The following is a 14,646-nucleotide window of genomic DNA, read 5'->3' on the forward strand; positions in this document are numbered from 1 at the left end:
ACATTCAGACACACAGAGAGACACCCTCCAACACACACACACACACACACACACACACACACACACACACTCCTCATAGACATAAACACCAGTACACAGAGACAAATCAAAACCCATACACCATACAGACACAACCCATCCAGGGTGACCCCCAGGTCATCAACTTAGATCCCGTCCCTTATACACAAGCACACTCAGAGAAACACACACACACACACACACACACACACACACACACACACACTGGATCCCCCAGACACACACTCATAGCCCTTACTTCTAAATACAGACACGCACACACACACGTCCACTCATCCATTCGCCTACCTTTGCCAGCACCTGGGGAGGCAGGACAGAGTGTTGGTACCACACTGATGCAGGTCAGAACGTTGGCACCACACGGAGGCTCTAACCCATCACCCACTGTGTGGATGCCACCCAGGGACAGAGTTCTGCCCTAGGGTCAGTTTCAGTCCCTCCTCCTGCTCTAGACAAGGTGAAGGAGGTCACTGACCCATCCCCTGTGCTGCCCCAGCTTCCTTCCCACACATTCTATGCCTAATGGTGCATCCTCAGCTCCTTTGAAAAAAAGGCTTTGGCTGCACCGGGGAAGATGGAGGTTACATCTCAGGAATCACCTCCCAGAAGGGAAGGGATGTGGATCTCTGAGGGTGAGAGAGGAGCCTGAATCTGTTGGATTAGGAAGGTCCCATTCCGAGACAGAGGATGGCCAGGGTGATGGCTAGATGCCCAGAAGGTGACCCTTCATCCGCCTGTGACTCCCGGAAGGCACAACCTCACAGCTTTGCCCCTGTCATTTCCTCTGCCTGGAATCCTCCCCGCAGGGCTTCCTTCTCATTCTCTAGGTGTCTGCGCTCCTGTTCCAGGAAGCCAGTCCTGACGCCCTGGCTGAATCAACCTTTCCTTCTCTGCCCCATAGCCCCTGGGCCCCCTGGCAGCTCTCCTCACACTATCAGGACTTGACAGCCCGCTTCCCTCCAGCTAGTCTGGATGCCTCTGTCTGGTGAAGGAGGAGGGTAGACCTGGAGAAGTGTGCAGGTTTGAATCCTAGCTTGGCCTCTGCCGTGTGACCTTGGGCAAGTCACTGAACCATGTGAGCCCAGGGTCAGCACCTGTGAAATGGGGATGGTAACAGCTGCCTCACTGATTGATGTGAAGATTAAATGAGATCATGCGTGGCAGCTGTAGTATTCGAGCTCATTGCCTGGCACACAGCTTAGAAAATGTTCGTGAATTCATCAGCCCTCTGGCACCCCCCTTCCTACCCCCACCTACTGTCCCTGTGTTGGGAGGGAGGAAAGTAGGTATGAACAGAAAGGACTAGGGGAGCAGATAGAATCGGAGGCTGCGAGATGGGCGAGAAGGGCCTTCTGGCATCGCGAGGAGCGAGCTGCTCCAGCAACAGCCAGAGCCTGGCTGGAGGCGGTGCGGGCGACGTTCTCTCACCCCGGTGACCCACCTGTGCCATCATCCTCGTCGGCTAGGTGAGGCAGCGGGGAGAGGTGGAGCTGGGATCCACTTCTGCACTGTGGCTCTGCGAAGCTGTCTGGAGCCCGCCGGGCACACAGTAGGTGCGCTCTGAACGCAGAGCAGTCGGAGGCATAAATGTTGAATGAATGAGAATCGGATGAATGAACGGATGGACACATGAATGGAGGTGAGATGGACGCGTGAGGTCGGGGGCTAGGAGGAACGCGCCTCTCCCTCCGCCCTCCGGGTCTCTGGTCTCGCGGCTGGGAGACCTGCAGCCGAGACCCGCTGGGGGCTCCCTCCCCGCCCTGCCCCTCCCGCCTCGCACCCCCCCCCCCGCCTCCCCGCGGCGCGCAGCCTGGCGGAGCCGGAGCCGAGCCACAGCCCGCGTTGGAGCCGGCTCTCGCGCCCAGCCGAGGGAGCCTCGGCAGCGCACCCTTGGGAGGGGGCTGCCCCGGCCCCCTCCCTCCGCCCCGGCCCCCAGAGACCGGCCTTCGGGGCGGGGAGGTGAAGTCACAGTGCAAGGTCGGGTGGGCGAGCAACCGAGGACGCCGGGGTCCCGGAGCCAACAGGTGCGGGGCTTGGGGGACCCCCGGGCCTGGGGTGGGGGATTCCAGAGGACCCTTGGTGGGAGTCAAGACTCTCCGGAGATAACCTGGGTGCTGGGAGGCTGGGTCCCCAGCAGGCTCTGCCCTCCTCCGGACAGGCTCCTAAAAACCCCTCTCGCTCTCGCTCCCTCCACTGCAGCCCCCATAGCCCCCGAGGTGCAGGGAGGTCCTGCTGAGCAAGCGGGTCTCACTGGCGCTGGGTGGGGGGTTAGAGCCCCCTCTTCTTCCCCCAGGGGTCTTACAGGCATCCGTAACCCTTCTACACGCTTCCGGGGTCGTCCCTGCCCAGGGGCGGGAAGGAGGGGTCTGAGCAAGCAAGGAGGGGCGGGGTGGGGTGCGAGGCCGGATTTATGAATGGAGAGGGAGGCCTGAGCGCCGGCCCAGCGACCCCTGGCGGTCACCAGGGCTCATCGCGGCCGCGCGATTCAAATGGGGACTAGCGTGGGTGGGAGACTGACCCGCCCAGCCGCTGGGCCTGGGGCCCTCCCCTCGCATTCAGGGAGGTTGTCAGTTTCTCCTTGCGCCTCCACCGTGTGTGTGTGTGTGTGTGTGTGTGTGTGTGTGTGTGTGTGTCCCCACGGGGGTGGATCTGGCAGGTCTTGTAGGCAGGGCCTGGGTCTCTAAAAGCATACCATTTTTCAGGCCTGTGAAATGAGAGAACATTTGCAATCTGGTGGCTTCCTCCCCAGTCCGTGGTGTTTGGTGGACTGACAGCCCTGGAACAGTAGCTTTGTGTCCTTGAGCAAGGGCCTCAACCTTTCTGAACTTCTAACTCTGCACAGCAGGGCTCTTAATATTGGTAACGGCAATGGACACTGGCTGGGCAGCTGGCTTCCGGTGCCAGTCTCCAGATAAAGTACTAGGCATACATTAGAGCTCATTACTCCTCACCGCAGCCCTGTGAGGCAGGTTCAGTTTTACTCCATGAGACAGATGGGGAAACTGAGGCTGAGAAGGGCAAATAAGTTACCCAACTGGTATGTAATTTGGATGCGAAGCAGATCAGTTTTTCTCCATTGATTTCAGGCTCACCATATCCCCAAATGGCTGTGAAATTAAGAAGGAGCTTACCTGCAAATTGCCTGACACCCTCCCTAATGTTCCCTTCCTTCCTTCCTTCAGAAGGTTTTGGGCTGAGACCCCAAAGGCCTGAGTGCAAGATTCGGGGACCCCCGAGGCAAGTGGGCTAAGGCCTGGTCCCAGTGCTCCCTGGTCTCGGGAGAGCCCAGGATGCCCATCAGCCGCAGCAGCTCCTAAGCTCATGGAGCCCTCAGCCACCCCAGGGCCCCAGATGGGGGTCCCCACAGGTGTCGGAGATCCGTCCCTGGTGCCGCCGGACTACGAAGAGGAGTTTCTCAGCTACCTGTGGCGCGATTATCTGTACCCGAAGCAGTATGAGTGGGTTCTCATTGCAGCCTACGTGGCTGTGTTCCTCGTGGCCCTGGTGGGCAACACGCTGGGTAGGTGTCTGGGTCCCTGTGGTGCTTCTGCTGGGGATGGGGAGGCATTGCGGGTCTTGCTTCTCGTCCCCTCTCCCCAGTCCCTACTGGGTAGTGTGGGGTAAGGGTCTCTCTGATGCGACCCAGCTAGACTGGGTGTGACGCTGCCACCCGCCTCATCTTTTCCTGGCCCCACCCTGCAGTCTGCCTAGCTGTGTGGCGGAACCACCACATGAGAACGGTCACCAACTACTTCATCGTCAACCTGTCCCTAGCAGATGTGCTGGTGACAGCCATCTGCCTGCCTGCCAGCCTCTTGGTAGACATCACGGAATCCTGGCTCTTCGGCCACGCCCTCTGCAAGGTCATCCCCTATCTACAGGTGAGCCCTGCCTGGGTCCCCCTTGTGATCACCCTCTCACACCAAGTACAGAAACTATGGCCTCGCGCAGTCTCAGTGATCCTCTGACTCGACTTTCAGACCGGACGCCGTGGCTCAGTACCTCGGCAGTGTCACGCTCTATTGTCAGCAAGGGCAGACCACCCTTGCTGACCACCATCAGGCCTGATGTTCAAGGACACAGACACAGCCCCACATCCTCGTAAAGAGGTCCCCTCCAGGTCACACCCACAGACATACAGCCATGTGCAGACACATGGACGGGTATCTCCAGGTCCACGGGCACACAGAGGAGGAGAGAGGCTCAGGCTCACCGTGCCAGAGTCCTGTGCCTGCTCCTCCATCCCAGGGGGCCCAGACTTGAGGAGGCCTGCTGGAAAGAGCCCCCCCACCCCAATCCCTGGCCAGGGCCTCCCCTCACCCCCTGCCGTGGTGGGAATCAGGATGTCCAGGAGGATTGGTGGGGTGAAAGGAGGGCTGGCAGAGGCCGGGGTCCCATCCCTCAACCCCCTCCCTCTATCCCAGAGGGCAGGGGGCACTCCTGGAGCCAGTGCCCACCTACACCTCAGGCCTCCCAGAATGAGGCTCCTTCCCTGATAGCCTGGGGAGGGGCTGGGGTCCCAGGAAGGGCAGAGGGAAATGCCTCTTGGGTTTCCCCTTCTTTTGAGGTTTTCTAGTCAATCGAGTAACTCTAAGAATAAAGCCAGGCCGGTGAGGAAATTCACTTTAGGCACATTATTTAACCTTTCTGTGCCTCAGTTTCCTCCCCTGTACCACGGGGGTAAGAGTCCCCATCTCAAGGGGTTGTTGTGAGGATAATGAGAACAGTCCCTGGTATGTAGTTATTTCCAAAAGTGTTGGTTATTTATAGCAGGGAGCACCTATTATGTGCCAGGTCTGGAGCTGGACATTCTCCATCCCTAATTTCACTTATTCTCACAAGAATCCTATCCGGTAGTTGATCTATTCCCACGATGCAGATGAGGCTCAGAGAGGGTAAGTGATCCGCCCAAATCTACACAGCAATAAGTGGTGGAGTCAGGATTTGCACTGCACCTGGCTGCCTGGTGTTTCTGGGCTGCGAGCTCCATCACTCACTCCACGTGGTCTCCTAAAGGACTGCCTTCGTGTCCCCACCGAGCAGGCCGTGTCTGTGTCAGTGGCAGTGCTGACTCTCAGCTTCATCGCCCTGGACCGCTGGTATGCCATCTGCCACCCTCTGCTGTTCAAGAGCACTGCCCGGCGTGCCCGGGGCTCCATCCTGGGCATCTGGGCGGTGTCGCTGGCTGTCATGGTGCCCCAGGCTGCCGTCATGGAATGCAGCAGCGTGCTGCCTGAACTAGCCAACCGCACCCGGCTCTTCTCTGTCTGCGATGAACGCTGGGCAGGTAATGGTGGCACCCCCGAAGTGGGCACCTCTGGGGCACAAACCCCCAGGGCAGACATCTATCAGGGCACTTTGGGGGCGGGCCCTCCCAGGGTGGGACATACCCTAGAACAGGCATCTAGCAGGGGTGTCTTCAGGGTGGGTACCTCCTCCAGTGTAGACATCTGCCAGCATCCCCTCAAGGATGGACACACACCCTGAGCTGGGCAACGCTAGGGTTTCTCTGCCATGGTGCCTGAATGGGGCTCAGCTGCTCACATTGGCCCAAGTCAGGGCAGGGTGGCACTGCAAGGCAGGGCAGGCTGGGGGCTCCCACAATGGACCCAACCCTTGTCTCTCTTGGCACCTATAGATGACCTCTATCCCAAGATCTACCACAGTTGCTTCTTCATCGTCACCTACCTGGCCCCGCTGGGCCTCATGGCCATGGCCTACTTCCAGATCTTCCGCAAGCTCTGGGGCCGCCAGGTGAGGCCCACTCTAGTGTCACTGTCTGGGCTGGGAGGGGACAGGGCTACGGGTCTGAGGGAGTAGACAATCCTCTGTCTTCCAGAACAAGCCATCCTGGCTGCAGCCAGAAAGAGGCAGGGCCCAGGGACCTGTCGCACTCAAGGTCCAAAGCGCTGGTGCCTCCCTGGAACCAAATAGTCAGCATTCGAACCTCAGTAGCTTCCAGCTGTTGTCCCAGGCCCTCCCAGCTCGTCCTATATCCTCTTCACCATCCTGCGCGATTCCCACCTTCGCAGATGAGAAAACTGAGACCCAGAGATCCAATCCCTGAGCAGTGAAGATCGGGGACCGACATCTGGGTCTACGGGCTTCCAAGCCTCAGTTCAGGGCCGCCACAACGATAGCGCCTCCGTGGTGCTTCCCAAAAGTAGGCACTTTGCTTGCAGTGTCTTTGCAACTGTCTAAGCACAGAACCAGCATTACCCACTTTATGAATGCTGAGTGAGGGCAACCATCTTTTTTGTGTGTGTGTCTTTTTTAGGGCCACACCCGCGGCGTATGGAGGTTCCCAGGCCTCGGGGTCCAACTGGAGTTGTAACCACCAGTCTACGCCAGAGCCACAACAATGCAGGATCCGAGCCACGTCTGTGACCTACACCACAGCTCACGGGAATGCCGGATCCTTAACCCACTGAGCGAGGCCAGGGATTAAACCTACATCCTCATGGATACTAGTTAGGCTCATTAACCCCTGAGCCATGACAGGAAGTCCAAGGGCAACCATCTGCCACAGCCAATGAATATGGCAGAACCTTCTGGTTCCAGGGCCTTGCTTCTTTCCTCTGTTACAAACTGACCAGAAGCAGGTTTTGTGGGGGTTTGGGCCAGGGGAGGGAGTGCTCAGAGGCCCTTGGCACTGGTGGGAGTGAGCGCTGGATCAGTGCCTGGGCAGGGGACGAGGCCGGCCAGAACTCCAGCAGCCGAGCAGTTCAGCAACACTTGCCATCTGCTCCTCGCGGTCCCCTAGTCAAGATGGCAGGAGTCAATATCCTTAACTAACAGGAAAGCCAAGGCTCAGAAAAGAAAAGTGAGTTGACCAAGGTCAATGGCTGAGCTGGCCCTAGCCCCCAAGTTTCCCAAACCTAGCCTTGGGCCCTTCTGTTGGGGTGATTCAGGGGTCCAGGGTGGGAGAGGCTTGAGGATATCCAGCAGCCTGGCACCATCATAGGCCTATGGGCACCGACCCAGGCTGGGACATTTACTCTGAGGCCCAGGCCATTCCATGCTGCCTGCTTGCTCACCCTTTGCTCAAGCTTCCCCAGGTCAGGAGCTGGCCAGGGGGAGGCATGATTCATCACCCACCCTACCCCCAAGGATGTAAGTGGCGATTTAAGGAAGATGGGGGTGGGGGGCAGGAGTTCCCGTCATGGCTCAGTGGTTAACGAATCCAACTAGGAACTATGAGGTTGTGGGTTCAATCCCTGGCCTTGCTCAGTGGGTTAAGGATCTGGCGTTGCCGTGAGCTGTGGTGTAGGTTGCAGATGTGGCTCAGATCCCGCGTTGCTGTGGCTCTGGCGCAGGCCAACGGGTACAGCTCCGATTAAACCCCTAGCCTGGGAACCTCCATATGCCGAGGGTGCGGCCCTAGAAAAGGCAAAAAGACAGAAAAAAATAAATAAATAAATAAATAAAAGGAAGGGGGGGGGTAGCTTGGAGGATGGTCAGGCCCCAGACTGTGACCCTGGGGACTTGTCAAGGGTCCCCTACCTCATCTATAACTAAGGACCAATAATACCTTCCCAAGAGGCATGTTGTGGGTGACATCACAATAAGATGGAGAATGGAAGTGCCCTCAAGTCGAGTGCTGGGCTTTATCATGAACACTAGGTTCCTTCCCACTGCAAGGGTTTGTTCCCCTGCCCACCGCCACCCTGTCCCAGGGTCCAGCCCAGAGCAGGCCCAGCAAAGCAGAATGACCCACCCAAGGGGCTGGACCCACCGCTGCTGTCTGTGTGTGTGCTGGACAGATCCCTGGCACCACCTCGGCCCTGGTGAGGAACTGGAAGCGGCCCTCGGACCAGTTGGAGGACCAGGGGCAGGGCCCGGGTGCAGAGCCCCCGCCTCGGGCCCGTGCCTTCCTGGCCGAGGTGAAGCAGATGCGGGCTCGGAGGAAGACGGCCAAGATGCTGATGGTGGTGCTGCTGGTCTTTGCCCTCTGCTACCTGCCCATCAGTGTCCTCAATGTCCTCAAGAGGTGAGAGCACGTGGGGCGTGGCTGCGGGTGGGGCGAGGTGGCGGGTGCAAGGAAGGTGCTCTCTCTGCTCTGGAGAAAGACCTGGCGCCACCGCGCATCCACCGTGTGACTTTGGGCCAGTCGTGTTTCTTCTCTGAGCCTCAATCGCCTTCTCTGCAAAATGTGAACAACAACTGGCCTGCCTCCTAGGGCTACTGTGAAAATTCTCTCTGATTCACTCGAGCCTCAGATTGTAGGGGCTGGGAACAGAGTGAACAAGTGCACAGGATACCGTCTTGCCTTCATGGAGGTGACCTCTAGTGGGAGAGAGAATGGATGGATATTAGCATCAGCCAGTGATAACTGCTATGAAGAGAAATAAGAGGGGAAAAGGCAGAGAGAGTGACAGTGACAGGTTGGTGGGGTTTTTTTAAACCTTTTTATTTTTTTAATATTTATTTATGTATTATCTTTTTAGGGCCACACCCACAGCATACGGAGGTTCCCAGGCTAGAGGTCAAATCAGAGCTGTAGCCATTGGCCTGTGCCACAGCCACAGCAACTCCATATCTGAGCCCCGTGTGTGACCTACACCAGAGCTCTCACAGCAACGCCGGATCCTTACCCCATTGAGCAAAGCCAGGGATAGAACCCCACGTTGTCATGGATACTAGTCGGGTTTGTTACTGTTAAGCCATGATGAGAATTCCTTAATCTTTTGTTTTAGATGTAATGGTTTAGGAAAAAAAAAAAAAAAAGCCTCTCTAAGGAAGTGGCATTTGGGAGAAACTTGAAGGAAGGGAGAGATCATGCCCACAGGTGTCTGGAAGAACAGCAAGTTTGCCATGGGGTGCAGGGCAGGACCGAGGGCTATTTGGCAAGAGACAATCTCATTGTGAGTTTGTGCTTGGCCGCCTCCTGGCTGTGTGAGCTTGGCTCTATCACTTTACTTCTCTGAACCTCAGTTTCCCTATTTGAAAAATGGATGATGTCTATGACTCATGCAGCTGTGAGGATGGACGATGATGTGGAGGGGGCAGTTCCTGTTGTGGCTCCGCGGGTTAAGGACCCAAAGTTGTCTCTGTGAGGATGCAGGTTCAATCCCTAGCCTGGCTCAGTGGGTTAAGGATCCAGCATTGCCGTAAGCTGCCACATAGATTGCACATGTGGCTCTGATCTGGTGTTGCTGTGAGCTGTGGCGTAGGTTGCAGCTGCAGCTCCTATTTGACCCCTGGCCCGAGACTTTCCACATACAGCAGGTGTGGCCCTAAAAAGAAAAAAAAAATAATAAAGTTGGGGGAGGCCCAGGGTATCGATAGCCTGTGACTGAGTGGAGGTATCCTGGTCCCTGTGCCTAGGCCCACTCTGGTCATAACCCCAAACTGTGGTCAGGACTCCAGATCCAGAGGCCCAGGAAAAGCCCCCCTACCCCAGGGGGACGGAAGAGGCAGTGGGACTCCTGTACTTTATAGCCATTCACAAGCTATGGGACCTTCATCAACTCATCTTCCTTTTCTGAGCCTTGGTTTTCCTGTCTCTTAGATGAGGGCAGTGACCCCCCTGCCCAATGCAAACACACGGACACACACCTCTACCCCATTTCTGAGTGTCTCGTCCCCCTGTCCTAGGGTGTTCGGGATGTTCCGCCAAACCAGTGACCGGGAAGCCGTCTACGCCTGCTTCACCTTCTCCCACTGGCTGGTGTACGCCAACAGCGCCGCCAACCCCATCATCTACAACTTCCTCAGTGGTGAGTGGGCTGGGAGGCACAGGGACTGAAGGGGGCAACAATCCCCAGGACAACAGTCTCCCCACCTCCTATCCAGGCCGAATAAAGCCTGGCAGGGAAGGAGACACCTGCTCCCCCACCCCTCGGGGATCAGGGATCGGGACTCTGCTCTGGGACCTCCCACTGGGGGGCGGGGCACAGCTTGGCCCCGCCCAGAAGCCCTGGCCTAAGTGGGAGACAGGCCACACTCCCAACAGGGGCCAGAGAAAGGTGACCGGTACCAGGACCCAGTTTTGCCAATTATGCAGCCCAGTGAGAGGGTGGGAGGGCAGGGGCTAGGCCAGCTCACGTCCACTCCTGCTTGGTGCATGCACAGCAGGACTGCCAACCAGCCAGCCTGGTCCACACAGGCTCCATCTAAGAAGATGACTGCATAATTGAGGCATCAGGGAGAAGGGAGGGCCACCAGGAGAGGCAGCCCAGGGCCAGGGAGCAGCTTTCCCACACGCAGCTAGATGCTTACTGGCAGAGTGGCCAGAATTTAGGGGGCTACCCCTGAATCCACCTGCCTCTAACGCCAGGCCTCTCGCTCTCCCCTCTGCAAGTCCAGGCATCCCTGGTCCCCTGCCCCCAGCCTGGGCCTCCTCTCTGGGCTGTCCCACAGTCCCCACCCCCTCCCAGCACCTCCCAGTCTCAAGGTGGAAAGGCCCCCAGCCCAGCCCCCTCCCTGGGCTCAGCAGGGTGACTCACCAGACCTCTGACTCGGACAGGCCTTAGAGAACTGACCATATGATTATTCGAGCCTGGGCACCATCTTTGCAAAAAGACTGAAAGGTTAAAGAAGAGGCTGGGGTCGGTATGGTAAACCCTCACTGAGAGTAGAGAGTAACTCCACACAGGCGAGCCTGCTGGTTTCCAGATGGGAGGAGAGAACAGATGAGAGGTGGTGGAGGACGTGTCAGGAAGCATCCCTTTGTTTGCTCTGCATTTATTGAATGCCTACTGTGTGCCTGGCCCTCTCCTGGGCTCCAGAGAGGCTTATGGGGTGATGAAACATGGTTATTCACTTGCAGCCAGAATCTGTTTCGTGGTGTCCTCTGGTTGTGCAGGTGACCGTAGTTGTCCCTCCTTCCCCACATTCCACCCCTTTAAGCGGAGGACTCTGGAATTACAGCGGGGTCCAATTTCTAGCTGGTGACCTTTGGCGAGCCACTGCACCTCTGTGTGTCTCCCCTGTGGAGTGAGGATAGAGGACTCCAGCCTCTCTGACTTTTGGGGGGACAAGCTCAGGCACCTGGCACAGGGCCTTGTGTGAGGGCTGCTGCCATTTTCATCACCTGGGGGCAGAGATGGGTTAAGCCTAGCCACAGATGGTGAGCCCTGAGCCCTGCCACCTACACCCAATGAGGGCGGAGGTGGCCTGGGCCCCTGAGCCAGACACCGTGCTTGGAGCCGGGCTCAGAGCCAGAGCGCAGTCAAGGAATCAGATGAAAATTGCATTTCTCCTTGGGAACCAGCTCCAGAGCCTCTGTCCTCACTCTCTTTGGCAGTGACGAGGTCGCCTTGGGGCTCTCTCCAGCCCAGCTCTGCCCCTCCCTCCGCCCCCTCACAGGCAGCTTGGCTGGAGCTGCGTGGGTGTCCCTGGGCCCAAGGCCCCTTCCTGCCGCATCCGTCTCCTTATGGCTGTGTCTCCTGTCTCTCAACCAAGGCAAATTCCGGGAGCAGTTTAAGGCTGCCTTCTCCTGCTGCCTGCCTGGCCTGGGTCCCTGCGGCTCCCTGAAGGCCCCCAGCCCTCGCTCCTCTGCCAGCCACAAGTCCTTGTCCTTGCAGAGCCGGTGCTCCGTCTCCAAAATCTCAGAGCACGTGGTGCTCACCAGCGTCACCACGGTGCTGCCCTGAGTGAGGGCCATCCCGGTGGCTCCAGGAGGTGCAAACTGTTCCCTGCCTGGGCTGCTTTTCCGGCTCCTGGGGGACCCACCCCTGCTCCTGTAGAAAGACTGCTGGATGCGGTGCAAGACCAGGGCTGCACTTCTGGTTTTCTGCCTGCTGAACGCTGGGCAGTGTCACTTCCCTTCTCTGAGCTGTGTCGCCTAAGCGGGATTGATGTGAGGATTAAGCATGCTTACGAAAGTGGAAAGCTCTTTGCAAACTGTAAAGTGCAATGAACAAGATTATCCCTGTATTCCTGTCGCTTGGCCATACCCCACAGTACCATCCATCCTGTCATCTTTCCAGAGCTTGGCCTTCCTCCCAAAGACCCCCCCTTACCCAATTACAGGTCTTCCCCAGAGTCTGCTATAAGGGTCCCAGCGGGCATTTCCATCTGGTCCAGGGGCTCCCTGAAGTCCAGGCTGCGCTTGGCCAGCCGCTCCTTGAGGCCAGTGTGAACTAGTCTGAGCCTCATCCTCACTGCATGCCAAGCGCACACACCGTAGACTAGACCCCGTAGGTTTGGGGGTGTGATAAGACACTCTCCGTGGGGCCATTTGGCATGGAGGCCAGCGGCCCGAAGCAACTGTAATTAATAGCCTGGCACTGAATGTTCCCTTTCCTTGCCACTGCACAAAATCTGTGCTTCTTAGGTTAGGAGTGAGAAGGTGGGAGGCTGGGGGAGCGGAGAGACAAGGCAGCGCTGGCATGCAGCGATCTTCTGACCGCTCCCACCTCTCCTCCCTGACACATGAGGTCCCAGGTGGCCCCCGGCCAGGCCTCAGAGCGCACCCGCTGCTGCCCCCTCACGCACTGCAGACCCTCTGATGCCAGGACCTCGATCCTGGCCACATGTGTCTGCTCACGGGCCAGCGGCCTATGGAAGGTAAGGGGGTAGGGTGGGCGGACAGCAGCGTTAACAGATTGATTGAGTGTTATCTTCACCTTCTTGGAAATCAGGGCTGGCATTTATTTTCTATGAACTCACAGGATGAAAAGAGAAAGCCAGAGACTTGGCTAGACGTGCCCCGTCTGCCACCAAGATGATTAGAGGGCTGCCGGAGGCCCTGCTCCTTGCTGCCAGAGCGGGAGGTAGAACGCAGGCTGAAGGGCTCTCTGCTGGGAGGAGCGGGAGATGTCCATCTGGCAGAGGCCGGCTCGGCCGTGCGCCGCTCTGCTTAACCTGATTAATGACCTCGCCCGTCCAGAAGTGGGGCAAAACCCAGCTCCTGCCAGGGGCCCAGCCCAGGACTGCTTTGGCGCCCCTCCTCGCAGGCAGAGCAGGTGGAGGGAGTGGTCCGAGCACTCCATCCCGCCCGCTCTCCAGGTGACTCGCCGGCCAAGCTCACATGAACATTTCCACCGAGGTGCGGTGGCTGCCAGACAGGCCGGGCTGTCCCACCCACGCCCCACGCCTGCTCCCAGCTTTATCCAGTTCGTAGCAGGCATGGAGGGGCAGTGTGCGGAACGAGGTGTGAGGGCTGGCCCCCAAGCTCGGGATCAACCATGCCCACATGGCCGAACCCAGGTCCTGGACACCTCAGGGCGATAGACTACGACTGGCACTGTTCTAGACACGGGTTTCCGTAGACACTTGGCTCAGTGGGAAGAAGAAAACAATAGCAGTTTACCTAATGGCGGCAGTTCTGCTCTCATCTCTGCTGGTTGAACCCAGCACCCTGGTGGCCTCAGGCCCCCATTTTGGGAGACTCGGGTGAACTGGAGAAAATTCAGGGGAGGTGAAAGCCCTGGTGAATGCACCAGGGGAGGTGGCATCCCCAGGATGCCAAGGGGAGTGATGCTTAGTGAAGAGCTGCTGAAGGCCCGGGATGATCCAGCCTGGGGGAACCTGGGGCAGGTTCCAGTTACGAGGAGGGCCGCGTGCAGAAAGGGGTGAAATATGTGCTGGGTGGCCCAAGAGAGACAACCTTAGGCAGCGGGTGGCATTTTCAAGGTGGCAGGATTTGGAATCCACCTCAGAAAGAAATTCCTACCAGTCAAGGAGGAAATGGGCTGCCTGGAAAGGCACGGAGTTATCTGTCACGGGAGGCTGGCAAGCGGAGGCCATTCTCACAGTGGGGAGATGGAGGGGAGTCTAGCTCCAAATGGGGCTGGCCTCTGGGAGCTGGATTCCATCTGATTCCAGCACGCTCACATGACAGCTTCCCAGAGAACAGGGCTGAACTGGCTCAGCCCCACATGCCTGCTGGCCTCACTGAGCTGCTTCCCAACCAAGCAGGGAGGAAAGCCCCGCTTTCTTATCTCCATCCCCAAAGCGAAAGGATTAGCTCACTGTTACCCATCGTAAGGTCCCCCAAGCAAATCAAAACGTCTGGTGTCTTGGCTTTGGATTGAAGTTCTGTCGGATCACTACAAACGTTTGGTATAGACTGGTTATTATGCTCATCTCAAGATCCAGCTGGCGAGTACAGATGTCTGTGATTAATAAAAATGGGGGGAAAGTTATGACTTCATAAATGCAGTTTGTCTGGAAGATAAAACTAGGGCTTGAGATAATAAAAAGGCCTTGCTGTGAAAAGGCTGGAGTGACTGCTTGTAGCCCAGGATGCCAGTCCTAAAACTGCTATAAAACACACAGCCAGCATCTTGGACTGGGCCTGGCAGGCCCCTAAGCCAAGCTTTACCCCGGCAAGGGAGAGCAGCCCCACAGAGGCGGTGATGCCCTGAGCTGCTGCTTTCGGCATGGCGTGGCAAACAGCATGTACTTAGATATTCACTGAATCAAAGAATGGATGAGTGTATGAACCTGTAACTGGGAAGGTGTGGTGGAAAACGTGGAACTGTGGAGTTCTTTTGTTTTTTTCTTCCTAGGGCTGAATCTGAGGCATGTGGAAGTTCCTGGGCCGGGGTCACATCAGAGCTGCAGCTGCAGGCCTGTGCTACAGTTTGTGGCAACGCTGGATCCTTAACCCACTGAGCAAGGCCAGGATTCCAACGTGCATCCTCACAGAGACAACAC

General features: G+C 57.5%; 1 protein-coding gene across 8 annotated transcripts; it reads left to right on the forward strand.

Moving 5' to 3' along the window:
- The first annotated feature begins 945 nt into the window (after nt 1–945).
- HCRTR1 (hypocretin receptor 1) lies at nt 946–14,205 on the forward strand. 8 transcript variants are annotated; one of them, XR_014804986.1, is made up of 9 exons: nt 1,330–1,592; nt 3,222–3,559; nt 3,742–3,920; nt 5,083–5,326; nt 5,678–5,793; nt 7,803–8,029; nt 9,637–9,758; nt 11,446–13,827; nt 13,887–14,205. XR_014804986.1 is itself a non-coding variant. In XM_084958545.1 (8 exons), exons 2-8 carry the CDS (start codon nt 3,361–3,363, stop codon nt 11,634–11,636), a joined length of 1,278 nt encoding a protein of 425 aa, XP_084814671.1. In that variant the 5' UTR covers nt 946–1,592; nt 3,222–3,360; the 3' UTR covers nt 11,637–14,205.
- Nucleotides 14,206–14,646: the final 441 nt, after the last annotated feature.

Source organism: Sus scrofa, chromosome 6, assembly GCF_054392235.1.
Source record: "Sus scrofa isolate SSC_HxYL_T2T_F1_AM1 chromosome 6, Sscrofa_HxYL_maternal_Yorkshire_Landrace_v2.0, whole genome shotgun sequence".
Lineage (NCBI taxonomy): Eukaryota > Metazoa > Chordata > Mammalia > Artiodactyla > Suidae > Sus > Sus scrofa.

What these genes read in the sequence shown, in the direction of transcription:
- HCRTR1 (XM_084958545.1), top strand. Translation starts at nt 3,361, where the DNA reads ATGGAGCCCTCAGCCACCCCAGGGCCCCAGATGGGGGTCCCCACAGGT. An exon ending in CCTGGTGGGCAACACGCTGG is followed by an intron (nt 3,560 to 3,741) that starts GTAGGTGTCTGG and finishes CCCACCCTGCAG; the next exon opens with TCTGCCTAGCTGTGTGGCGG. An exon ending in CTGCGATGAACGCTGGGCAG is followed by an intron (nt 5,327 to 5,677) that starts GTAATGGTGGCA and finishes TGGCACCTATAG; the next exon opens with ATGACCTCTATCCCAAGATC.